Below are 27,591 nucleotides of genomic sequence, written 5' to 3'. Positions count from 1 at the left end.
TAACATATTTATTCTGATCAATATTCGTTATGTAAATGAGCACTGATAAAACGTACCCCTTTTTCTGTGTGATGATGCCAAATCCAAATCAACGTTTCGTCTTCCACTCTAGGGTAAAAGATTAATAAAAAGCTCATTTCTTTAAGTGGAAATAAGTGGTGCATAATATTTGAGTGCTTAAAATACAATGTTCCCTCACAAAAATTTAAAAAATTAACAGAACTATAATAATTTCAATTCCTGTTTTACCACCGTTATTTTCTCTTAACAGTGGTGGTTATTAGCAAAGATCCCTATACTGAAACACAAGCCTGAACAAGTGACAAATGCATAAGATATACCACCTACGTAGAAAATAAACTGATGATCTCCAAGGCACATAATACTAGCTTACTTACCAGTGAATACCCCTCCTCATCTGATTCTGGCTGAGACAAATCTGATTCACTTCGTGACTTCATCAGTCTGTAGTTTGAGTTTGCATGGATTGAGCGACTCTCTGCAGTAAGACTTTCACTCCTGCATCAGATGTACAAACACAAAACAAAGTAAACATTTTCACTAGCCAATAATAAGAGTTGATTAAGCAAATTTAGCAAATACCACAGTTCTATTTCAGAGAAGACTATCATGGAACATCAGAAGACCACAATTAAAGAGGATTACCTTTGACAATGATAGAGTCACACACTCTTGCTTTAAGGACTAGAATTCCAGAGGCAGAGAGAATAAAAGGGTATTGAATAGATATAATCTCCCTCTAAGTTTCCCATCGTTATCTTCATTTTAAATTTAAGTGAGGAAAATGTCACAGCAACAGAGTTTCTGCATATCAGAAGTTTAAGCAGACTCAGAATCTCACTACCAGCATCAGCTACCAAGGACTATATTCAAATTTAACAATTCCTGGGCTATATTCTAACACACACACACAGATTGAAATAAAAATTTATACAGAGCATATTTAGAAAAAGGTTGTGTTATCAAGAATATCTTGGGTTATGAAAATCACATAGTGTTTATACCCATTGCACAATACATTTTTCCAATTTCATGAGCTATCTGCCTTTGTTACACTCCCATGCGTAACTACACAGTCTTGCATGTGTCAAGATGCTAGAAAAACATCTAAAATTAAGCACAAATGTCAATTTTTTTAATGATACACTGATTATTTTTTGCTTTTAAACATATCCTACAACGATCTTGGATGCTACAGTACAAGAGACTGTTTACACATAATGAAAATACAAGTATAGTAATAAAAATATAAACAAATTATTTTTAGGCAAAATAATGAATTTTTCCAACTACATCAAATTATCTGTACAATGAATGACCTAGACTCTATTACTATTCATTGGTAAGCTCAACTTTGAAAAAGAAATGTGGTCCATGCAGAAAAGGCTCTTATTACAGATTCCTCAGTGTGGACTAAAAAAACTGAGAAAATACCACTCACCTCAAAAAAAATCCAAGCCAGAACTGTAAGCACTGCTCTGGACAAAAACGTTTTTAAAGAATTTCTAAGAACCCACAGGAGAAAACTGGTATTATTTCATTACATGTAAAGATAGAACAGTTAAGTATGTAAGTAGTTATCAGATCTCACCTTGTCATTAGTCCAATCCCCTCAGGAGCAGAAGAGGGAGGTTGCTGTAACTGCCCATCCTCCCTTCGCTTCTGGAAATCCTCAATAACAGGGCTCACTCCCAGGATCAACAAGGCAGATCTGTGGATTACAGAGTTGCATGCAGCAGTATACACATCTTGGCCTTCCGTCAGATCAGTGCTGATTCTTCTTTCCTGCTGGGACTGAGGAGGTTGATCATCAAGCCTAGTCCCTGTCCCAGTGTTCATCCTATCTCGATCCCGACTGCGAGCTACTTCACGGGCTGATAGGAAACATTGAAATATTTCTGTAACATGCAACACAAAAAGAAGGTCTTAACTTCTATGCAAAGTTACATAGAACAAAATATTTATCTACAGCTCAAGCTAAAAAATGTCACATTACAAAGAACAGCAAATATTTTTTCCAGCAGTAAAATAATACAGTAATACAAAGTCATAAAGGATATCACAGAAACAGATGAAGTCAAGTATTTACACAGTGCTAAGTTTAAAAGGAAGGGACATCATAATCTCACAGAACACTAAACACTATTTCACTGTCTTACTGCAACCCAACTGTTATGTGGAGAGCATCAGAGAGACTATTTCATGCTAGCCTTTCAGCACATATATAAACTAATGCATCTGCAAAATGTATTTCAGAGAACAACATATCTGCAATTCAACACTGAAAACTGTTCTACCCTTTCATCAGCTTTTTTGTTTTAGTATAATGAAGATGTCACCAAAACTTTCTATCAGTAACGAGAGAAACAGTAGTTGGAAAAGAAAATAAAGTACATATTTATGGAAAATATTCAAAGTCAATTTTGTTTTCTAAGTTTTACATACAAGTTTTATATATAATAAATTCCATATATACTAATACAAACTCAGAGATTGGTTGAACAGAAATTTAGAGAAAACATTATGAAGTCTATTACTGTTGTATGCAGTTTATACAAGTGTTAACATAGATGTCAGACGAATAAAGGCCATCTGTTTGCTCAGCATTCGCATTCCCTTGTATTAAAAGAATTTTCTGACCCAATAAAAGCACTGTATCACCTTATAAAAACTTCTAACAATGTTAATACAGAAAAATCTAACACAATCTTTTCAATCTTTCTCCCACGCTACCTTTGAGAGAAAAACAAACTAACTTTCCAAAGCACATTACACTGCTGACCCACACAACAAGTACTTACTACCAGCTGTCATAACTTCATGTTCTCTTTCCTCTTCTTCATCTTCTTGTTCTATGTGTCCTTCTTCTCTGTCCCGTTCTGCCTGCTCCTCCATTTCTGCTTCTTCATCAATTGTACGAGTAAAAGAATGCTCTTGAGTATCCACATCAGCTGATTCTTGGTTATCCAGCATCTTGATAAAAAAATAGAAATCTACAATGAAATAATTCTCACCAAAATAAAAGCTGAAGGTAAAAGGACATAAGCATTTAAGAATTTTTTTCCATCTAAAAGATATTTGTGATACCATATGAAATAAAACACAGACAACAGCTGTTTGCATTCAAAGCTTAAATACCTAAGTTGGGAAATTCTAATTTCCTTAAGTTTTACTCAAATTATTTTCAGAGAAATGTCTCCTCATAAGGCTTACTTAGACACAACTGTCGAACTTTGATACTTCAGCATATGAAGTACATTCACAAAGTTTTAAAACCCTGACAACCATCCTACATATATATATACATATATATACATATACAAAGGCTACTCCAGAAGTATACCTCCTGTCTATTTATGTTGGCCCACAACATCAGAGGCAGATAGTGCTGGTACGACAGGCAGCAGAGGTTGAACCTTCCTGCCATTATTCCATTATATGTGTTCTCATGCAACAAATGGCAGCACAGGGGCAGTCTGACAAAATGACATCTGACATGAAAGTACAGATGAAGCAAAGGTGCTGAACTGGACTCCTCTATGCAGAAAAAACAGCACCTATTGACATTCATTAACTGAACACTACTGAATATTTATGGGCACCAAAGAGTGGATGCCAGCACGGTGAAGGGTGGGTGGAGCATTTCAAGACTGGCAACAGTGGGTCATCCCTGCTGATGCAGATTCTTATTAATTCTTATGAAGACAGCATATAGGCTGTCATTCATTGCTGGTGAAAATGCATAGCTAATAGTAGTGAATAAGCTGAAAAAAGTGTTTTGTAGCTGAGAATTTGCTCTATCAAATAGTGTTATGTGCTCTTTGTAACTGTTGCAGTTTCCATAGAAATAAACAGGAGGCATTACTGTCAGAGCAACCTACATATAAAAAGACAAGGAGCTCTGCAGGAACAGCTTTAGAATACTTTTCTACAAAAGTCCTAAGGGATAACTGATGATATAGTGCTGACTTATTACTTGATATACACAGTTTCCAGTGTGGAAAACAAATTCAGACAATCTGAAAGCAGTGAAGTTTGAAGTATAAAAAATAAAATTACATTAGAAGTTTCAGAATATTCGAGAAAGCAATTCAGCCCACAAACACAGGGCCTCATGTATCTTTACCAGTATAACTCATCTGCCCTCTCACAGCAGTTTCCCTTTTCTGAAGAACAGAAGATCTTGGTAGCAGCAGCACATTTCACCATTTTTCTGGGGCTTGTTATTTGCTTCTGACACTCACAATTATGTGCATATGAAGCAAATGCAGAACAGCTTTTTTTCCCCAGAAGGATTAAATCTGAGATATCCCCAACACCACCGACCTACGCATACATGCAGATTTACTGCATTTACACAGTAAGTTTGAGGATTTCTAGGAGGATGGAACTATCCTCACCTGCACAGTACCTTACTGTAAAAGCATACACAACAGCTACAATACAAACCTGAAGCAGCAGACTTATCACACGTGTGCAGAATTGTTAGTAAGCCAGAGAATTACCAAATTTAATGTATTACGTACAGTCCTGTGTATTCAGACTATGCCTAAGGCTCTTTAAAGTGCTACATTTATTGCATATGTGTAAGACCTCTACCATGAAAAAGGGAACAAAGACACAAATCCCTCTCAGAATTAAAGGATGGAAAGAGATCGACTTATTTTGAAAAGCAACAGTAGCTATTTTGAAAAGATGTCACATAAAGAGTTTCCTTGATCAAAGTCACCCAATTTTTAGATTGTATAAACAGCAATTCAAGATCCTAACAAAGAAACCTAAACCTAGTTTAAGGACTATCCTGTAATGCTTAATAATCCCCAATCCTAAGTAATTTAACGAACACCCCAGCTTCAGTTCTGACTTAGTTTAGTACAGTAATTCAGAAGTGGCATTCAGGTTACATTCAGTCTAAGAAGAGAATCTGGGCAGGAGGAGAAGTTAAAATTCAAGGAAGGGGAAGAAAGGGACAGAAATCGAAAAGTCATTGAATTCGTTGGTTCTGGAATGGCAACCAAACTCCATTGTGTTAACAAAGCTAATCAATCTAAATCTACATCCAAGTTGTACAACTCTGAGAAACAGCACACTATTGCTACATACACTGATAAAACCAGGCTTCAGGCTGTGCTCTCTTCAAATACTGCAAACCATTTTCTTCTAGTGACTTAACAGCACATCCGCTGCAGATTAATGGATTCTAATTATGTGTTGCACATTTGCAATGGAATCCTGAACTTTTTTCACAAGGCAGAATAAAAAGACATGTAACAAATGAAACTAACATTTGAATATCTTCAGCTATATATTGAATTCATCTGTTACTAAGGTATTACGCAGTATTCTCTTAGCATGCTATTAAACTTTAAGAACTCAAAAATATTTCCAGTCTTACCCATCTGTCTCTTGATGATGATCTAGTCTGAATAAGTTCCATGTTCTTGCAGGCAAGCAAGCGGCTCCGAACTTTATAAACACAACGGTATACTTCTGCCAAGGCTTTGCCAGGCTGATATCTGTAAAAGAGATCCCCCGTCCCCCAACAAAAATCATACAAATTTTCTTTTAAAAATTAGAATTGAGCTTTTAAAGACAGTTTTGAGTTACTTGCCTGCTCTCACCACAGGCTTGACTAAGTAGACTTGTATGCTTCAGAAGAGCTGCAAGAACAAATCTGGACACAGTATCCAGGAGTGATTCATTAGTTAAAGTTGCAGTATCCCAATCTGAAAATAGAAAGGACTCATCAAAACCAGCTACTGTTTCCAACAAAAAACATTTTCCATGACATCATATAAGAATCTTCATCCTTTTAAATCTTCCAGTTCATAAGCAGGTTCAACATTAAAGAAATAAGTCAATAATTCACACTGCTTCAGAGACAAATATGTTTTGGCCTGCTCAGGATACTTATATCTAATACTGAGCCAAGGAGGGCACACAAACAGGACAGACAGAAAATCAAAGAGCTGCGTTAGGCTGCAATCTCTTTCAGCAAGGGTATACAACTGGAGCTCTTTCCTTCATCCAGCCACTGAGTTACATGGAATTCTTTTAGAAACTTGTCATATTTGAGGCCTTCTGCACTCTTTCATGTTGTTGAATCCAGATTCAAAAATTATTTTGCAAACTCACTTATAATGAAATAGCTGTATCTCCATTAGTAGAACCAGTAATTTAACAGAGCTTAAGCACAGGCTTCACTGCTAGTATCAACAAGAGATATTTTGAGGTCTCAAAATTAAGGTTCCCTGATTAATTCCAGAAACTTACAGTTTCATTTCAAAATGATTTTCCTCCACTTTAAAAAAGGACCATTATGAAAATAATACCATTCTATACTATAAAATAAATGTACTCCCAAGATAGCATCCTCAAAGCTCCATCTACACTCCAGGCAGAAATAAAATTATTTCCCCCACATCCATACATGTACTTTCATGACAGTACTTTTCTTATTAAATATTTATGAATCCTTGAAAGTTGCTTTAGAACTCACAACAATCTGTCTATGTAAATATGAAGTTTAACATATCTGCTCCCCTAAGTTCCATGACATTGCATTTGATGCTACGCTGTTAACGCACAACTCTCAATCATCTTATATTGTAAACTAAGCAGGACCACACCAACTTCTAGAACACTCTACTCCATAACCAAAATAACGTCAGCCCATTCACCTCAGATGTTTCAACTAGACAAACAGCATTAACCTTTAAAAAAAAAAAAAAAAACCAAAAAAAAAAACCTGGAATTCCTAATTCCATGGAGTCCAAAACAGAATTATCTCTACTGCTCTCAACAGACAATACGATTTGCTGCCTTCTTGATCTGGCCTACTTTGGGTCTCTCAGAATTTCAGTACAACAGCAGTGTTCTGTGGTTTTATTCAAAGGAGGCCTAGCAAGATCAAGCAGGAACCAAGACTACAGGCAATAAGGATGAAGAACCACTGACACTGTAATGCCAGCCTCTCAAGGACTTGAAAAACTAAAGAGGACTTATTCTTTCATCCCATTCTTAGCATATTTTCCAAGTTATTTCGCCTTCCTCCACTTCCCTCTTCCCCATTATTACTATTATTTTTTTAAATAATTGCAAGTTTCACCCCACTCTACTATGAAAACAGAAATACAAACATCTCAATAAGGAAACAAGAGTCTCCTTTTCTCATACTTTGGAGGGGAAAAGAACACTGAACTACATGCTTGTCAAATACTGGAATCAGTGTCAAAATTAAGAAAGAGAAAACAGTGGAACACAACAATAAAATATATAAATTGTGTCACAGAATTAAAAGCTGTTGCCAAAGAAAATACAAGACTTCACTAGGAACATAGCTGAAGCATACAATATATATTTAACTTACATATACATTCCATATCTTACCTTTACTAACAGCATAGTCTTGCATGCTGATCCACAGGCTCCTTGCTGGCTCTTTTGTACAACCCAAGGCCAAATCAACATAGACAGTAATCTCAGGTCTCAGCTTATAATCAAAAGGCTTCTGTTCCTCATTTCCAGACAAGGCCACTTCTAATAAGGAGCTCATGCATTTGTCTAACAGAAGGGAAATACTTAAAGATTTAACTCCATAAATTTTGAGGATTACATGCATCTATCTTGAAAGGCATACAAACATATTTCACTCTCCACTCTATTCCAGAATAAATAAATTAATAAACCAACATACCTCACTGTCTGACTACAAGTTCTCTCTAGATAAGGAATAAAGTGATTTCATTACAATTTATATAAAGCTTATGAAGATTTAGAAGCATTATCCTCTGCTTCAGTATCATAATCCTGCATCATTAATTCTCTCAGATGTATAACCACCTCTAACACGCTTGGTTGGGATGGCTACGCATGCTTGGAAGGGATGACCAGAAACAGTATTGCTGAATGCTTTCAATTCTTCTAGTAAATGAGAAGAATTCGTTTTTAATCACGTTTTCAACTAATAAAGATTCTACTTTCAAAGTAGAATACAATTTAACATAAGATTTTTAATGAAGAATATGAAGAATGAATTGTATATGAAACAATGGAGCCCCCGATTTCTCTGTTAAATGCCAAACATCTAAGAATAAAACAAATTTAAATTAACTTAGTGAAGTTTGCGTTACTTCTTTCACTGAGAAACTGTATGAATATTTTAATTCTCTCTCTATGGATTTCCAATACTCTTTGTAAACTGCAGCAAATACTTAAATAGCCATTTTCCAACTTCTGGTATTATTAAGGTAAAGAGACAAAAGAGCTGAAATACAAACTCTATGTACAGAGACTTGTACAAATGAGATCAAGAAATTTCAAAACAGAACACAAATATTCACAGTGACAGTTTTCTGTATTTAATAGCTTACCTAAATGGGGAATATCCATTTCAACTCCATCACTGAAAAGTGGAGTTTTCAACCAATAGGCTGTATCTTGCTCCTCAGGGGACACTGGAGGTCCTTGAAGCATGCCACCAAGACACCGCCCAATAAGTAAAGCTACGGTTCTCTCTAGATCTACAAGCCATACCCAAGACTGGGCAGGCTGTGGTAAGGACACTCCAGCAGGATCAATTAATTCAGGTCCACCTAAAAGTATTAAGAATGGATCACCAAATCAGTTACTGTTACCCAGATGTTAAAGCCAATTCCAAAATTAGTAAAATTAATTGCAGGTCTCGTAACATTTCCCACTTAACAACAGTTGATTTGCCCCTTTCTGTCAACAACTTGTAAACTAAAGAAAAAGCAGCTAGGACAAATCGATCACTTCACATTTCAAATTGATCAGCAGCAAAAGCCATAACCATCCATGTCACAGTAGCCCACGCTCATTAGGCATGTTCAACATGGATCACATGCAGCCTGAGAGAGCTAATAAGGCAGCCTGCCCTCACAACATCATGGTGCTGGCTCTTCCCTGCCAAGCTGCCAAGCACACACACATGACTCAGCAACAACCAAACCACCAGTGTGCTACTAGCACTGTCTCAGCTGAAACCAGGACAAGGGAAGGGCACAGTGAGGTGCTAACTTCATGTCTTGCACCCACCACATAAGTCAGTCAAACTGAAATCTGCTTCTATTACACATTATACATGCACTTGTGCCGCTTGGCGAGCAAAATGCAGTGATTGTTGGTAAGATTTCAACCTAATGTAATCTCAAAAGAAAAGAGAACCCAGTAAAAGAAGAATCGTGGATGAAGGAAGAGTGTTCAGTGAAAAATGGACAGGTAAGTACCTCTTTGTAGAGACTGTTAATATGGCACTATGCTTAATTTATAACAAAATTGTGTCAGAAGGATCTGGCAGCATGCCTTCAGGCAGTTAGCAGCTTATAGAATCTTTATACTCATAGAACCGTAGAATGGCTTGGGTTGGAAGGGGCTTTAGAGCTTATCCAGTTCCAAGCCCCTGCTGTGGGCTGGCTGCCACCTGCCAGATCAGGCTGCCCAAGGCACCACCCAACCTGGCCTCAAACGCCTCCAGGGATAGGGCACCCACAGCTTCTCTGGGCAGCCTATACCAGTGTGTTACCACCTGCTTAATAAAAAAAAAATTAATCTTAATACCTACTCTAAATATCCCCTCTTTTAGTTCAAAACCGTTCTCCCTTATTCCACCACTATACGTCTGCATAAAAAGATGGTCTCCCAAAATCAATAATTTTAAGTTAAAGTTAACTTACACTGCACAATGGAAAGCAAAAGTAAAATTTGGACTAGAGAGGAAATAGGTCATGACAATTTTTTTCCATTTACAAGTAAAGAACAGTACTTTCACGTATTACAAATCTAGTATTTTCAGTTCAATATTTTGCTCTTACACCCCCAAAGACATCAGCATACATTCCAAGCTGCACAGTAAAGAGCCCACAGCTCAAAATATTTTACAGCAAGGGATGTTAATACACTTCAGAATTTAAAAATGAGATGCAATAAGACACTATGCTTAAAAAAGCAGTTTTTAACAGAAATTAAGTCTCCCACTATAAAAAGTGATATTGCAGAGTTACGATCAAATCATTAAGGTTGGAAAAGACCTCTAAATTCACCAACTCCAGCCACTGACCCATCCCCACCACGCCCACTAAGCCATATCCCTAAGTGCTATATTTCCACATTTCATAGAATCATTAAGATTGGAAAAGACCACTAAGATCATCCAGTCCATGTTTTAAAGCACTTGGTATGGCTGTGGGCTGTATCAGCTTACCAGAAGCATGTGATCTGGTTTGATGCAAGATTATAAATTCTGCACCACAGTTTGACTTGGATAAGGTGAAGCACAGCACCCCTGTGGCACTGCTCAGCTCTCAGCAGGACTGACATCTACTTGGGCTGCAGGATGAATCACGGGGACAACAGGCAGCAGGACAAGGCCATGCTGCTTCCCATCTGCTGCCACTCACAGCCCAGAGCCAGAAGAAAACAGGGCAGCCTCTGCCAAATGCAGCCCTGAGGACAAGCTAAGGAGGCATTCATCTGCCTTACAGGCCTCCAGTTGGTCAATAAACAACAGAAACACCTTCCCACCCACCTAGGATATGCTATTCTTTATCTTTCATGTTAAAAGCATGTTATTTATTGCTCTCACCATGAAGTGGCCACTGTAACTCTTGATCTTCTAGAAGTGCTGCAGCAGGTAAGAGTCTATTAAGACGATCCAGAGGTGGCAACAGATCTAGCAGATAACTCAACAAAGGCCGAGCCACTGACACAGGCAGTAACAATAAAGAGTTGACAATCTGAGACAGCATACTACCAGCTGCAGACACATAAATCACATCTATAGAGAAAAAAAAACAACCTGTAATTAGAATCTGGAATTGAATTGTATTATAGGCACAATAAAACAAGTCACAAAGAATGGCACAGAAATACCTCAGCTGTCTCAGTATGTCTCAAAACTACATTTTGAATTGGAGGGTTTACTTAATAACCATAAATACATTCCATATTTCCTCCTGCGCTTTTCAGCAATTAAAAAACTGAATGCTAAAAAACAGTAATCTAAACCAAATATTACTGAAATAATAATGTAGAGAAACAATTTTTGTATTTTTTTCTTTTAGTTTTCCTATGTGCAAAATGTCCTAACAAAAACATGAACTTGATGCTATGCTTGGGTAAGACAACTAACCTCTTTCTTTGAAGAGACTTGGGATGTTTATATTGTGCAGGTGTGAGGAAAATAAGGTTTTTTATTATTCTAAACAAACAAGAACTGTCCTAAGCTGACAATTCTGCCATTACTCATTTTTTTTCATGAATATTTACCTCTCAGTTTTTCCCCAACACTACCATTCCAAGAGCTTTCCTTAAGCAGCGTTGCAGAACGAGAATAGATATCTGTAGCATGAGGCAATAGAAGCTGAAGGTGTTTATGAAGCAGTGCCACACTGCTGGAATTCTAGAAGGAAATAACCATAAAATATCATAATAATATACAAATATTTAAAGAGTTCATTATTTCTATCAGCTTTGTTTTCAAATACTCAGAAAATTTTGCATAGCAATTTTTAACATTCTCATACTCATGCATACTGAGGCAATTTTTCCCCTTTTAAAATACAAATAAGGATACATACTTCACTAACACTGTTGATGTGACAAAAAGCCAGCAACTGTTTCTGCAGTGAACATAAAAGCTCATGAAGATGAGCGGGTTGACTGTTTTCTGATGATGATGCACCCAGTAAAAATTTATCACTGTTTTTCTCCAGTTCTCCAAAGGCTTGATCCTATTTAGACAGAAGGGAAAGAAAAAGAAACAACAACAACAAAAAAATCACTCTCTTCAAGATTTTTTTTCCTTTCAATTATTGAGAATTATTATTAATTTAACTCAAAGGAAAACTGGATAAAATAACTCACTCCTCACCCTGACCCCCCAAATCACACCATGTTGAAATAAGTAATATTTCTTAAGATACCTAAATGTTTCAGATCAGAAACTTTCCTAGCATCATCTAGGATGGCGGTATAAGGAGCAGAAGGTAGACAGCTGCTTGACTTCCTTGCAAATTCTACAGTAAAAATGGAGTCAGTTTCAAGTAGAAATTTGAAAGTAGCTGGATATAGATGACTGCTGAATGTCCACAGAACAGAACTAAAAATTACCAACCCTAACCCTCAGCAGACAGGGATAGTATGCTGGAGAAGTAAAGATCTCTGATTTCTTTTCTCCATTATATTTAACTGGCTAGCTCAATAACAAGGTGCAAGAGTCATCAACTGCACTTATGCTCCCCTTCACTGTTGATCAGCCCAACACTATTCTGTAGCTAAGAACAGTAACATTTGACATACTACAATAAGATGGCTGACTGTACTTGATGAACTACTGGAAGGCAGATTGCTCAGTGTCAAGTTAATCAGACTCACATTCCTAGCTTCTTTCTCTGATTGCTGGTATTATACAGATATAAAAGGATTCCATAAAGCAATCTACCTATACTTGATGTGCTATACCGTATCTTCCGAAAAGATTTGCAGCCAAAAGTAATAGGAGTAAGTATTTCACTCTGATATGAAATCAACTACACTTATGTAAGCCAAGTTAAGCAAAAAATACCACAAGATCATTAGACTGATAATGTTAGAAGTAGCGAATTAATTTTAGTTCACTTCCAGAGAGAGATATATGGCACTGCTGCTTTAGATAAACCAAAGGAATACCATTTTCTGGAAGTGGGAAAAACTTCTAAACATTCAAAATATTCAAAATTCATTACCACCATAACAAAAAGTAACTACAAAACCTATACATACTGTATAAAAACCCAAATTTCTTAGAAGAGTCTTCATTAAGATTTCAGCTAAATGAGTATCTGGATGACTGCTCTGGACACTGTATGTTTGATCAGACAGACTTCCATAGCTGATGCATAATGAGGAAGTTTCCGTGGTATCAGATGGCGAGCTATAGCCAAGTAATGAAGCTACATGGGTGTGATCTTGCAAGCTTGTCAAAATAATATCCAATTGCATTCTCTGGGGAAAAGAAAAAGAAAGAAAGAGGAGTTCAGAAACAATAAACTTTTTGTTCATGAAGTCAAAATAACGAAATAACAAAAAGGAATTACAGTTACAACACTGTTTTTGTGTCTTATGGTAAAATTGTTAATCTGGAAGGTTTTACCAACAAAATCCAAATGTGTTTTTTCCTGCATGTCTTCAATACTAGAGAATAGATTAAAACTTTGAATTAGATAACTACACCCAGTAAAAATCTGAGATTGACAGAGTGAAATAATACACCAGACCAATGCATTCTTCACTTAGAATTACATATGTTTTATGGTCTTTTTTTTTTAACTTATTCTAATTCTAGGGAGAAAGAAAGGGACAAAAAGCATGACAAGTATAGATAACACCAAAAGTGGCAGATACAGAGTAATGACCTTTCATTTCAGTAGTGTTCCCTATTATCACTGAAAAAAACCTAACAGCATCCTGAGAAACCTAATCTGTTTCACTTCTTTGGGGCTTTTCGTTTGCACCAGTACAAATCAGAAATCTTCAAAAATTAGAATCAGAAGATTCCTCTTTACAGTTTCAGTATCAGTGTTAATCAGTCTATTCCACAATAAAATAGATGTTATCTACAGAACTGAATAACGGGTACTCTTTTTTTTAACTTGAGACTACTGCAGAAGCTTCAGCTCCTACTGCCATAAAGAACAAGAACAGATGCTCCTTCTTTCCTTCCACTTGGAGGGCACTTAGCAAGTCTCCTAATCTGAGAAAATTCCTTGTCTTTACATTCTTCCAAAGAGAAAAAGGGAGAATGTTACAAACCACTAATCTTTGCAAAGTAGAATGAAATCCATGTAGGACAAACATTATACTTCCTAGAAAACAGTTAATTTTCTGTTTCCATGATCTAGAATCTCATTTGGCCAGGCTACAGAGTTAAAGTTGGGCTTTTCAATACATTCCACCAACAACGTGCTAGCTTTACTGTTCAAAATCTCCTGCTGTTTCAGCAAATGAATATACAGCACTGTTTTCAAAATGCAGCATATTATTCCCTTGACCATACCTGTCCTTTTGACAAGCTTTCCCATCTATCAGGACCCTGTGGTAGAAGAGAGTGTAGCAATTCCATTCTCTCACGCAATGGAGGAAGTAGCATTGTTGCTCCTACTGAGAGAGTCTCAATTACAACCTAAAAGTCAAGCAGCAGAAAATACTTCTTGGATAGGGAAAAAACAATCAATGTGACTGCAGCTTTAAAAAAATTCACAGAGTACATGACACACATCCAGAACATATACTTAATTTCATTTGACATGAGGTTTCTAATACAAAGTAGCAAATTCATCTTCTATTCCAGGATGTACACAGTACACTGAAAGAATTAAATTTAGTCCAACACATTGTCAAATTTGAAGATCTTCGTGAATTGCCATTTTGTCAGAGTGCCATTGTAAGGGAAGGTGGTTTAGTTTCATCAATCTACAAGATTAACATTTTTCAGTTCTCTGTAGTAAACCTTTTCTGAACATAAAATTAAAGTTCACTGCTATGCAAGTTCATCCCATTTTAAAAGCAGTATAAATAGGCAAATCTTTCAGACTGATAATAGTTTCAGTATCGGTGAAACCTCGAGCACTGCATTCAGCTTTGGTGCAATAAGGCTGTGAGGGGTCGGGAGCACAAGCCTTACAAGGAGCAGCTGAGGGAACTGAAATTATTTAGTCTGGAGAAGAGCAGACTGAGAGGAGATCTTACTGCTCTCTACAACTCTCTGAAAGGAGGCAGTGGTAAGGTGGGGGTTGGCCTCTTCTCCTGAATAACTAGTGTCAGGACTAGACAGAATGGCCTCAAGTTGCACCAGGGAGATTCAGGTTAAACAATAGGAAAAATGTATTCTTCAACAGAATGATCAGGTGCTGGCACAGGCTGCCCAGGGAGGCAGTGGAGTCACCATCTCCAGAGGTGCTCAAAAAACATTTAGATGTTGTGCATGGTTTAGTTGGACATGGTTTAGTGGAGAAATATTGGTGGTAGGTGGACAGTTGGACTGGATGATCTTGGAGGTCTTTTCCAACCTTGGTGATTCTATGAAAATTGAACAGTTGGCTCTATATCTGAAATTTGCAATTCTCATGTATGTAAAACAATTTTCACAGCTCTATTCAGTGGTTTTCCACCTTGCTACCAGTTAAGTGCTCTGTTCTAACAATTCAGTCTCACGTAGTATTTTTTAACCACAAACTCAAGCCAAGGATATAAGCTATTTCTTTACTGGGGCCACCAAAATTTTAAAACCTATACTCTTGCTGGGTTCGGCATATACTCCATACAATGGAATATACAGCTGCTCTATTTCATTTAAATACAATGCAAAAGATATTTGACAATTAGTCACTTTTGTACACTATTAAACTACACAGCATAACCTCTTCAAAGCTGGCAAATATTTACAGAGAAACTAGAGCCTGATTCTGTAAAGCTCAAGTATCTGTAATTACAACCAATTTCGACTATCTATATTCCTTCCACACGTTAATTATCCCATAACCCGAAAGTTTAAGGCTTATTATTAAAAGCAATAATAACTAAAATGTTAGGAGGAAAAAAATACAGCGAACAGAAATTTTTAAGTAAACATTCTCCACTGCTTTTCAGATTATAAACAGTGATAGTGATTAATTTCCTAACTGTAATGAATAGAACTGTATTTATCAGTGTCACGTTCACAAAGTTAGAGTGAGAAATTTCTAATAACACACTTAAAGAAAAAAATATAAAGTAAAAAGTAGATTATATTTTTTTTTTAATGCTAACAAAGCATTACTTACTTCTTGAATTTCATCAGGGACAGAGGAATCCATCAGTCTAAACAACAAATTCCGAAGAGGACCCGCTTGCCGGCCAAGAATACTGGTAGCTACACCTCCAGCCAGTGCAAGTGCAAGATGATTTGACAGCAGCTTCAGGCACAATTTAAGGAAACTGTGATGCTCCCTGTAAGAAATACAGCAGCATTCATATTTTTTGTTGTTAGCCTTACTCATCCTCACTGACTTGTGCACTAAGATTTTCACTGATTGTATTTTGCAGACCAGAAAGGAAAATAAATTATAACCAGAACTTCACATAAATTCATCTGAAAGCCTACTGCTTACCTGCTTAAAAAAAACAACAAAAAAAAAACCCAAAACCAACCAACAAAAAACAACAGAACACAACAGTGTCTTGGTTCACAATGGTTCCAAGGGGACACTTAGAAAGGAATCACTAGAATTGAAAGGCAAAATCATTCCAAAATACATTCACAGATCAACAGACAGACAAATATATTCCTCACATAAAGATGAAACAGAAACTGTTTAAGAAGTAATACATGTAATTTTCTCTCATTATACGTAGAAACAAAACCATCAGATTAAAAACAAAAATTCAGGATATTAATTTCTGGTCATCCTTCTTGAAAACTTTTGAATTTTTTTCATTTTGTAGAAAGGAGAAAAATTTCTTATGAATCTTTGATACTTGCAGTGCTGTTTGCAGGTGTCTGTGAGGAAGCATTCATGCTTTTGTATTTTAGAGTACTGCAATTAAAACATCACTTTTTGTGTAAAAGCTTCAAATCTGGAAAGCTGTAACAGTGACTACTGATGATTTGTCAAGAGATTGTTTTAGCCAAGATGGTACTATCAAGATGGGCTTAGTCTGTTACACTTAGTTTGTCTCACTTTCCAGAAGAGAGGAATTTGTGAAAATCCAAAAGCAAGAACACGCTTCTTGTGTATTTGTTTCAAACCTTCCAAAGTGACACCACCTGGCTACTAAGCTCACGTTGGTGACAAGTAGCTTCCATTTTCAAAAACTGAATATCTATCAAACCCATGTTGTGGTGATGATGAAACATCTCAAACTGCCCACTAATAGCCACTGTCTGCCTATCTGAAGCAAACTGCTGAAAGTGTGCTGCTATAATTTATTGCTAAGTTTCACAGACAAATTTGTTCCTGAAAAAAATGGAACCAACCTTCTACATTTTGTTCATTCAGATGGAAAAAACTTATGTTTCTCTAAATAACATGAACAAAGAAGTCACACGTGACCTTTAAAAAGGTCTTTTAAACATTCATTTTAAACATTCTACTTCTCTCGAGGTACCTTGAGCTCCAAGTAGGAAGAAACAGCCCAACCTCACATACTAAAAATGCTTGTAGAAAAATATTCTAATTCTTCTGATTAAAAAGTTACAAAAGCTTGTAACATGCAAGTGTTATATATACCTTGATGAAGGAAAAGGAAGAGGGGGAATTTCACTGTTAATTTTGTCACAATAGTGTTCAAGAAAAGAACGAAGATGTGAAAAGGTACTTTCTTCAAGGTCTACGCAATAGGGTCTGTGCCATGCCACAACTTGCCTGGAATCAAACATCAAAATAAGTTAATTAGTAAAAATATTCCAATATTCCAATGTAAGCAGAATTGAAGTGAGTGCTTGATCTTACTGACTTCGGTTTTTTTCTTAAAATAAACTAATATGACCAACCTCCTGATTCTTGCAGGTAACATATGCTCTTTTTTTCTGTAGACATTTTCAAAAATCAAGCGTTTTTCATTCGTAAACATAAACATTTACAGCATCATGAGTATAAAACCATCAGATTAGTGCAAAAGCTGAAACATTCTCACAAAACTGCTTTAGTATGAACTTTAGATTATAAGTAGGTTTTAATGAAATACAGAGAGAATTCAAAGAAGTTAGTAGTTCCACTTGGTACTATTTGAGGCTCACTGTTTTCCTCAACTGACGTTTCAACAACAGTTCCCGTTAAAACAGGACATCTTGAAACTCTGAGTTATCTTCCAAACATTAAAAGAATTTTTCTATTCCTTTCTGTTAGTCATATATAAGTCTGAGGTTTATCAATTCACTGTAATCACTTGATCAGGCCTTTGCTGTGAAGTATTATTTCAGGTACTGCACATTAATTACTAAACCATTTATTTAGGCAACTGTTTTCAGTTCATCTTGACATGTAACTATTTAGAAAGTTATTATGAAGTTTAAATTTATGTCTAATGACTAATATGAATTTATGTATTTCCCAAAGTCTTACTCTTTGTTGCCTTGTTATGCTGAAAGAAACTACATAAACTGCAGAACATGCAGTGAGAAGCACAAAATAAAGAAATACTGAATCCTCTCACTGCTTAACTTGATGATTTTCAGTAAACAGGTCTTATTTTTGTCTAATAGCAGATAACAAATCTTAATTTAAATATACTAATATCCATATTATTGGTGCTGCTAAGCTATTGCTTCTTGTAAACTTCAGCAGTTTGAAAAGAAAAAAGGAAAGAGAAAGAGAGAAATTAAAGAGATTCTTCAGTCCAAAATACTACAAGCAGAACACTTTAAATGCATTAATGCCTTCAGGAACATGTTAAATGTATCCCAAAGGGTATTATATATTTAAATAAACATATATCTGTCCTCAAGTATCACCATTACCTGTCTCTTGGAAGAGCTGTCCAGGCAAGACTATGAGACGTTCCTGCTGAAATTTGCTGAATTGAAACTCCATCTAAACCACTGACTTTCTTCGGTTTGGTAATGGGACCAGTAGAGTTTCCCTGACCACACTGTCCCATTGAATTGTTACCCCAAGCATAAACTTCATTATCTATAATTGTAAAAGAGCAGAAAACAGAATCTGAGATAAAACTGCTTCTGATCAAAAGGGAAGATTACATATCTTCACGCTTAATTTATTTTACCGTGAGAAAGTGCCAAACAGTGACTGTCACCAATTGAAATATCAACTATTCTTGTAGCAGCCAGTTCCTCAATAAGTTTGGGTCTGAGAGCAGTCGCCTCAGAAGAGCCACAGCCAAGGCATGCACCACAGCCCCATGCATAAACCTAGAGCAAACAAACCACAAAATATCAGCGTCAAATCTGTATTACTGGCGATCATCAGCAATGTACTGGATAACCACTTTCACAATCATTGAAATTATGTTTTACAAAAAAAACAAAAACAAAAACATGCAGAGTACTTTCATTGCTTACATACACTTAATTTTATCTACAGTTATTGTTCCCAAACAGATTTGTGGCTACAGAGCAGATCAGCTGCGAAGGAAGAGGAGAAACTACTACAATAAACTTCAGCATTCTTGATCCATACTTTAAGAACGCATTCTCTTTGAATCATGGTGAGGTGGGAGTTCAGCTAGGTTAGAAGTGTAGAAAGGTTTATTGTATTACATGCATATACATCATGCCAGTGCAGGACCACATTTACTACCTAACATTTATTTCCAGACTCTCCTGTAATTTTATGGATTAGAAATAAAACAGTTAACGTGTATTTTAAAATACACATTTTAAGATACTGTTACATTATTTCATTACCTCAGGTGGCTAACACATTAAAAATTAAAATCATTTCACTGCTTTTTGCTTCCTGAATCTCAAATGGTTTTGTACAGTTACATTTCTTAACCTAAAATAATTATTCTCTGTGACTAACAAAGACTCTTGGAACATGTACTTTTGCTTGACTCTGCAGAACATTCTGAATAACTCTAGCCTCTTAGAATCTCAGTACTTATAGCCAGTCTCACATGAGGAGTCTTACACCATTATTCAAGAACTAGCTGTATATTTTCTCAACAGACAAAATAATAAATGCTGAAATAAACCCAATCTGTCTTCTTAAATATCAAGTGTCATTGTTTGAGTGAAATCTTATTTTCACCTACCTGTCCTGTTGATGTTAAGGCAAGTGAAGACTGGCTCCCAGCACAAACTTTTCGAATAAACATTCCTTGCAAGGCTTCTATAACTTTAGGTTTATATACTCTATTTGTATCACCGTGACCAAGTTTGCCTAAAAAAAGGAAAAATTACAAGTGGAAAGTATAAATATACAAATGGTGACAACTGAAAGTATAAAAAAAAAAATTATCTTCAGATTTCTAAAAACGTCAGGGTATATTTTTAAAATCAACACATATAACAGTTTTTATAAAATGTATTCTCTTTCAAATACAATAATTATAGACTTTAGGAAATATGTATTTATTATGGTGTACTTATACCCACCATTATCTCCTCCTCCAAATGACCATACTGTTCTGCCATCTTTGGACAGAGCTATCGTGTGTGAACTGCCACAGGAAACCTCTCCTACATTGCTAATATCTTTTACTAAAGTCGGAATGTTGCGGCTGTTGCTGTCACCGTGACCTGAAGAAAGCAGAAAAAATTACTTTCTTTTTGTGAAAATTCCTATTCTGGTCTGTAATTCCAGCAAAGTTTTGCAAAAGCCATATAAACTGTGTAGTCATCACAGAAGACAATTTTTGCCCACTTTTTGGAAAGAGATCTGCAGTTAGGTTAACAAACATTTCATTTTTGTAACACCATACTACCACTAAATCACAGAACTATTTTCTACCTACTTTGAAAAAATAAAAAGAATTACTAGTATAACTGCCTAGATAGAATATACTAGTATATTCTATACTAGAATAACTAGTGTAACATTAGTGACTGGGTAGTTATACTTCCAAACACTGGGCAGCAAGTGGCCTGAACAGCATAAGGAATCTAAAATAACGGCAGATTCTTTCTTCTGCATAGACACTGCACAAATGAAATCAGTGGATAGCTTTAGATCATCTTTTCTGCAGAAGCCTAAAATACTATAGTACCACCTACTTTAAGAGGTATCCCTAACTGATAGAATGTGAACAGGTTCCTATGACTTAATTGAATGCTACTTATTAGCTGTGCACTGGAACCCATCACTGCATAGTTCAAACTACACTAAGAATGTAAAAAGCACATTAAGCTAAAACTCAGTGAGACTTTTTCCCCTCTAACCTAATGTCCTTTCCCTAAAAGCAGGGAAAGGCTCAGAACTTCTGTTTCCCCTGAAAATCTGTGACAGTCTGCACTAAAACAACATCCCCTCCATCTTTTGTCCCCAACACAACTACTTGCTTTTACCTCTCCTCTAGGAGATCATGACATTCAAATCAAAGAGAACAGAAAGGAACTAAAATCCCCCTTGAAAGCAATTTTCTGAGCAAAATCATCTGGTTTAAAAGAACCTGTTTGAGAAGGGTGGTTTTATACTAGCCATGCAAGCTGCATAGCAAAGATAATGAGACAAAAGCAAACTTAAAAAATAAAAAAATAAAAAAATAAGAAATATTAACTTTATCATTTAAGTTAAATTTAACTTCTGAAGTGTATTAAGATAAAATGACAGTCATTCTGTTAAACTGAATGTCAATTTTCCTTATTGGTATCATATTATAATCGAATCTTCTGCCAGTTATTCAACACTGTACAAAGAACCATTCTACTATCACTAGGTTACACCCACCTAGAATTCTGGTTTATTTTACATGTCTACTCTATACACTTAAGGAGCAATGACTGTGATGTATAGTGTCATAAATGAAATGTAACTTCTCCTGGAAAAAGAATAACAGAAGACTTATGAAATTATCTGCATTGATTTTTGCCTATGTACACACACTTACATTCACATGTGCATATACAAGTGTATTTAGATGGGACAGTAAGAAAAAAGGGGAAAGATATGTATAATATCATTACTAGATGCAGGAATTCTCCCAAAAGCACTTCATGGTATTTTAGAATTACCTAATCTCCCAAAGTCTCCTTCTCCCCATGTATACAGCTCTCCATCTTCTGTAACGGCAGCACTATGTCTGTATCCAGCTGACACACATACAACAACCTACATTACGTACAAAAAAAAGTTTTCATACAATTTGTATAAGAATTTTGAAAGCTTATGCAAGTCTACTCCAGGAAGGAATATGTGTACATCTATCTCTTCACTTATGTAGAGCAAGTACACACTTAAATTTATCTTCACTAGCTTTATCATTTAGCACTTTATAAGCAGAAAACAATAGAGACAAGAATATCTATAAAATAGTCATGACTTATTTTTCAAACAAATTTAACGTAAGAACAACAGCAGCAGAGAGAAGCAAAAGCAGATGTTAAAAACATTGGCCAAAACATGAACAGAAAGGGAAACGAAGGCCTTTTAGGACAACACAACTGAAACCACTAAAAATTTGCATGAGATTGTGGTGATGTTACAGCTAACAAAAACTGTTCTTCTGGAATGTCGCTGCAGTTCAGCACAAACATGTACACAAGATTTAAGAATATGAGAAAGTTTTCAACAGCGACATTGTTGGTAATCACGTGCCCAAAGGCAATCAACAAATTTCAGTGCTTTGCTGAAACAGATCCAACTTCAAAGAAAACTTAAATAAAACACAGAATCTTAAGATCTTACATATTTCAAATATTACACGATATCTTAACCGAGCAGACCAAAGAGAGGCGTGCTTCTATAAAAGTCATACCTTTCCTTGCAGCGGGCCCTGAATAAGTTTGGGATATTTCTGAGTTGAACTGTTTCCGTGTCCCAGTTTTCCATAGTCACCATCACCCCAGCTGAAGACTTCCCCTTCTGTTGTAAACGCTAGAGTGTGCCCATCAGATCCTTTAGAAGATGACACTTTTTTAATAGATCTATGAGGCTCAAAAGTCAGTTTTTTCAAAGTGGACTGGTTATTAGAATCACCCAGCCCTAGTCTCCCATAGCTGCCTTTACCACAGGCTCTGACAGAGCCATCTGTAGAAATTACGAAAGTGCAATACTGTCCAGCTTCAATCTATAAAGAAAAAGGATAAAACAGTATTTAGATAAAATAAATCATCCATCTGTAGATCAAAAAGTATGTATTTTCAAACAGGATGTCATTTTTCTTTCTATATCCCTTTCCTGTAGCGCAAGGTAAAAAAATAAGAATTTGTGGAATTCAGCAAGCAATAAAATCAAAATAACAAAATATTTTATAAGGAAATCCTTTCCTTTAGGTAAAGGATGCAAATGGTCATTAAGTCATCTTTTTTAATTGCATCTCTTTTACAGTCTGTAGAACTCAGGCTGCTTTCAGATCTTTAAAATTCATGAATATTTGATAGTTTTGAAGATACATTTTCTTAAGATTAAAAAGACAAAAGTAACTGCCTGATGACACCCTTCTGTGCATCAGTGTTCTGTTTAAGCAGTTTTTTTTAAATGCACAAGTTTGCTTTATGATGCTCGGTCCTGCATTTAGCTGGCATAAAACTGTGCAAGTAAAGTCCATGAAAACAATTTCAGAAAACGTATCTAAATTGTCTAGAGATCCCCCAAAATGCTTTTACTTAGGTCAACACTGCTAAGTCAACAAAGCAACAGAAAAGCAAACTATCCTGTGTCACGCATCAGTAGAAGTGCTAAGCTGCAACTGCAGAATCTGTTACTGAGAGCAGAAAGAGCATACTGTATATTGATTTTCAGAAAGCTAATTAAGGCTTCTATGCCAGCAGCTAGCCCTGTTTGGACTTTTAAACTAGACATACTTGATGTGAAAAACAACAGTTGAAAAGACAATTGAGTATTTAAGGTATCTCTTTAACAATGAGAAGGAAAAAAAAACTACAGGCAAGCACATTCCTCTCTACAAATGCATTTCATTGCAAGCTAGAGTTCAGTCACACTTGTTACATGATATCAATCCATGCGTAACATTAAAAAAAAAAAATCCTTTTTCCAGGCAACAATAAAAGTAGTGAAATACCTTCAGTAAAGTCAGTTGTGTAATTAGTTCTGAGAATCATACCCTCATTACAACCTTCACACTTGGCAACAAAGCAGTGTTTTCCAGTTTTGCACTGTAACTATGAAACTGTTGAGTCTTACATTATACAATGCTATAGCTATCACCCACCGTCTGTGCATCAGAAAAACTTGGAGCAAGCTTGGGTTGCAGTATTTTCTCTTGAGTTCCTTCTACCAGTTGATGACTGCTGTTGCTACCCCAAACGTAAACTTCACAGGTTTCAGAAACAATGGGAGCATCCCCCGTTTGAATGCTGTCAGGGCTGGCACATGTTCTTGAATAGTCTGATGCCATGCGACAAACCTGTTAAAAAGAGATCTATTACACAGCAGTATTTTCATTTATTTTCCTGTAACAGTAATGACTGGTCCAAGTTAAACTCCCTCTCACTATGACACTGCCTAAAACACAAGTTATCACCATACATTGTTAACGTGTATCAAATAACTTTGTCTCTCTGCATTCTTGCTTTTCACCCTTTCCTTGCCCACCTCTTCCATTCCAGAATAACTCAGCAGATTCCGTGCCATGCACATGCACACAGCAGCCAGATGTAATGCATAGTTTCCTTAAATTCAAGATTCGTTTCATGACATACCTCTTCAAATAAACACAGAGCTGCCTCGTAAAGAGAACATAAGCCATCAGATGTTCTAGTTGGCTCTCTCCATTGACTTCGATCAGCAGATGATCCCTACAATTTTTAAACATTAGTGTGAGAAAAATACTTCATAGAGCAACGGTGCAACCGTACAAAATATAGTAGTGATTTGTTCTTAGAGTACCTATGTTATCTGCATGCATTCCAGGGAAACAAAAATGTGCCGAGCACTAGTTAAACATTCTTATTTTTGCCTTTTTTGTGAAAATATCTGAGTTTACAGTTAATTTATCCTGACATTTTGTTCTAAAACACATTTCATTTGTGTTCGTTTAGTTAAATCATAATTACTAATCATTATTACTCTTCTTTTTAACAGACTCTGTATTTTGGTCTATAACTTTACATCCAGTGAAAAAAAGAACCACACAAAAACAACAGCTAAAGTTGTTCATCAGGACATTTAATCCAATGTAGATCCTGCTACCATCCATTATGCTGGGAAAATATTGAACTGAATAAATAATTTGATCTGGCAGCTCGCTCCCTTCCTTCCATCACACAGAAGGCACGCAGGCCATACATAAGCATAGGCACACAGCATGCAATGAGTTTGTGATCTGCATACGAGACTCCTTCACTGTTGCTGTACAGATGCTAGATGTCTTTCTTCAGTCAAAAGAATGTCATTTCACTCAAAAGAATGAATCTTACCTAACACTGCAGAAAAACTACTTTCTTTAGAATGTTAGTAATAATAGACCTTGTGCAAACAAAGGAGATAATCTGCTACTGGCTAATGTGAGAAGAAAATAGATTATATTTAATTTTGATGGCAATAAGTACTTTAGGGAGTTGATCCAATCTAGAATTTCACGGAAGTCTTTCATTAAAATATTCATCAGTAGTAAAACTACAAATAGCTCTACTCTTTCCTATAAATCTGAATATAAACTGATATAAAAGAGTATTATTTCTAATTTGCATTACTGTGTGCCCAGAATTTTTCTGCATTGTTTTCAAATTGGATTCCAATAATCTGTGCAAAGCACCTGATTTTATAACTTATGCATTCTCCATCATCAGCACTCTAGAAGTTGAATTTCCCACTTCTTTGAAATCTTAAGTTTTTTAGATTTATGTTCATTACTAAGTACTACAAATCTGAGGGGAGAGAAGGAAAATCACCAATTCGGAGAAAAAGTCCCTCCTTGTTACAGTAAGCATATGAGGCAGAAGCATACTACAGCTTTTGACTGCATATTAGGCAATAATGTCGTAGTTTTAAAAAGAACATTCATTGAGGATCAAAAGAAATCATTCAAAACAAAGCCATGTAAGTGTGCCTTACTTACAAACAACTCAGCCTATTTTCTTAGGGCATTATTAATATTTCTAAACACATTAAAGAAAATTATTCAGCTAACAACTACCATATATAGTATTCAGTGTTGAGCAACTGCATTTAAAGTTAAGAATGCATCTACATTTGCTATGTAGAAAACTCAAAGCTTGTATACCTACCAAAGATCGCCGCATCTGCATTAATATACTCATAAAGCAATCAAAGCTGATCATTCCTTCCGGACTTTGTAGCAACTTGGTTTTCTCCATGGTGTTCACTACAGCTGAAGCATTTAATGCCATTTCTATCCACTCAAGAAGATATCGCAGGGAACCCCGCTGGGCAGCCAAGCCAAGAAGCAATTCAGAAGCTAATCTACGACCTAAAGTGTCTGCCCCAGAGTTCGGAATCGTTACTCCCTTAAGAAATGTCGTCACTTGCGATAAACAGTCCAGCCCCATTGGTGGAATCTTGCTTTCGTTTGCTAAAGATAAAGGTGGTAAAGAACTCACGACTTCTATTGCAGTGTGGATAACATCATTGCAAAGACTGAGGCCGGGGCCCGATGCTGGCATCATCCAACTTTGTCTCAGCAGTGCAAACAACAAGCTTAATCCAGTCCGAACGCCCATTTCTATGAGCGCATCCGTACTCGACCTGGGACGTTCACTGACAGAATGCACATCAGTTGATCCTGAACTGCTTTCTGGCGAATGCTGCTGTTGCTTCACCTTCCCCTTATCATGATATTTATTAGAAAGTGCATAGAAGACTCGCTGCAATACAAGGAGACGTTTTCGAAGCGCTCCAGCAAACGGAGAGTCTGAGCATACCATCTTAGCCAGTGCCAGCTGGCTGCTAAGAAGGGCATCCAAATAGTGGTCCTGTTCATCGCTACTTAGAGATTCCCGCTCAAAATCTGGTAGCTGAGGTCCTTTGAGGCACAGAACCTGCTGAGGCAATGGCACTACTTCTTTATTGCTAACTAACTTAGCATATAAGATAGAAACTCCCTCCCTTGTTGCAATAGATTCACTGTCTTCTGTGATCCAAGAGCTGTTCAGATGTTCAAGCCATTTCAGCTTCACGGGTGGGACCATAGCTGCCATGTTGGTTTACTCTTTTGCCATTAGTCCTAAAGATGGGAAAAAAATGTAAGCAGATGCGCAATAGTATCTACTGAATTTAGTGTTCACAGTAGACCAAACTATATCAATTCTTCAGCAAAGCAAGCAACAAAACTTTAATTTCCAATTTTACCAAAGTTCCACCATTTTACCTATGTAAGTGTACATGAGTCTGGAATTCAGATCCAATCCCAGTAGCACAAGGGAAGTATAAAAAGACATTTTGCAGATTAATTCTGATCTTCATTTTAAACAAGTACATGGACATGCAATTGCCTTAACATGCTGTAAGAACTGTAGAGTGTATGTACGTTATCTGAATTGATATGCATAAAAGTTCATACAAAGTAAATTTAATTCTGCTACATTCAGTGAAAGTACACTTTAATACTACTTGAAGAAAATTAATCTTCTCTTTTTGGACAGCAAAACTAAAGACAACGACTTCAAAAAATGCACAAGATCACATAAAACTGCGCACGAGTGAACAGAGTATCACTGTAAAGCTTCATGTGACAGTAAGACTACTGTTCAGGCTATTAACAAAACACTCAATCTTACAAAGCTTATTGTAACTCCTGCAGCCACAAGCCATTCTCTCTCCTTTCTTAAAGTAGATACCTTAAAATCAAAATATTAAAAGGAAACCAGGACAGGTGGTTGTAAGTTACATTAGGATGGGCTACTGGGTAACTCCTATTCATTCCGTGAACAGGATCTTCAGAGCCAAATATACATTACTATTCCAAATAAATTTACTCTACTGAATATCATGTGTT

At 36.3% G+C, this 27,591-nt stretch overlaps 1 protein-coding gene across 2 annotated transcripts; it reads right to left on the bottom strand.

Annotated features, from left to right (window-relative positions):
- On the bottom strand, positions 1-26,840 carry LOC104912792 (probable E3 ubiquitin-protein ligase HERC1). 2 transcript variants are annotated; one of them, XM_010717331.3, is made up of 24 exons: positions 25,865-26,840; positions 24,338-24,433; positions 23,848-24,042; positions 22,432-22,743; positions 21,689-21,785; positions 20,114-20,257; positions 19,771-19,898; positions 18,781-18,925; positions 18,515-18,686; positions 17,286-17,420; positions 15,840-16,005; positions 14,075-14,200; positions 12,802-13,023; positions 11,619-11,771; positions 11,308-11,440; positions 10,625-10,816; positions 8,394-8,615; positions 7,411-7,584; positions 5,633-5,747; positions 5,417-5,537; positions 2,823-2,994; positions 1,613-1,919; positions 399-519; positions 1-108 (listed from the first exon to the last, which is right to left on the bottom strand). In XM_010717331.3, exons 1-24 carry the CDS (start codon positions 26,792-26,794, stop codon positions 28-30), a joined length of 4,659 nt encoding a protein of 1,552 aa, XP_010715633.1. In that variant the 5' UTR covers positions 26,795-26,840; the 3' UTR covers positions 1-27. The 2 variants fall into 2 exon arrangements, with proteins under 2 accessions (XP_010715633.1, XP_019474977.1); XM_019619432.2 differs by having other exon boundaries at positions 1,613-1,895.
- Positions 26,841-27,591: the final 751 nt, after the last annotated feature.

The sequence above is a fragment of the Meleagris gallopavo genome, chromosome 12 (assembly GCF_000146605.3).
Source record: "Meleagris gallopavo isolate NT-WF06-2002-E0010 breed Aviagen turkey brand Nicholas breeding stock chromosome 12, Turkey_5.1, whole genome shotgun sequence".
Classification (NCBI taxonomy): domain Eukaryota; kingdom Metazoa; phylum Chordata; class Aves; order Galliformes; family Phasianidae; genus Meleagris; species Meleagris gallopavo.
The sequence above is the reverse complement of the archived record's forward strand: the minus strand, read 5'-3'. Positions and strand labels throughout refer to the sequence as shown.

What these genes read in the sequence shown, in the direction of transcription:
- LOC104912792 (XM_010717331.3), bottom strand. Translation starts at nt 26,794, where the DNA reads ATGGCAGCTATGGTCCCACCCGTGAAGCTGAAATGGCTTGAACATCTG. An exon ending in GTTTTTCTGATGCACAGACG is followed by an intron (nt 22,744 to 23,847) that starts GTGGGTGATAGC and finishes TTTTCTTTATAG; the next exon opens with ATTGAAGCTGGACAGTATTG. An exon ending in ACATCAACAGTGTTAGTGAA is followed by an intron (nt 11,441 to 11,618) that starts GTATGTATCCTT and finishes ATTTCCTTCTAG; the next exon opens with AATTCCAGCAGTGTGGCACT.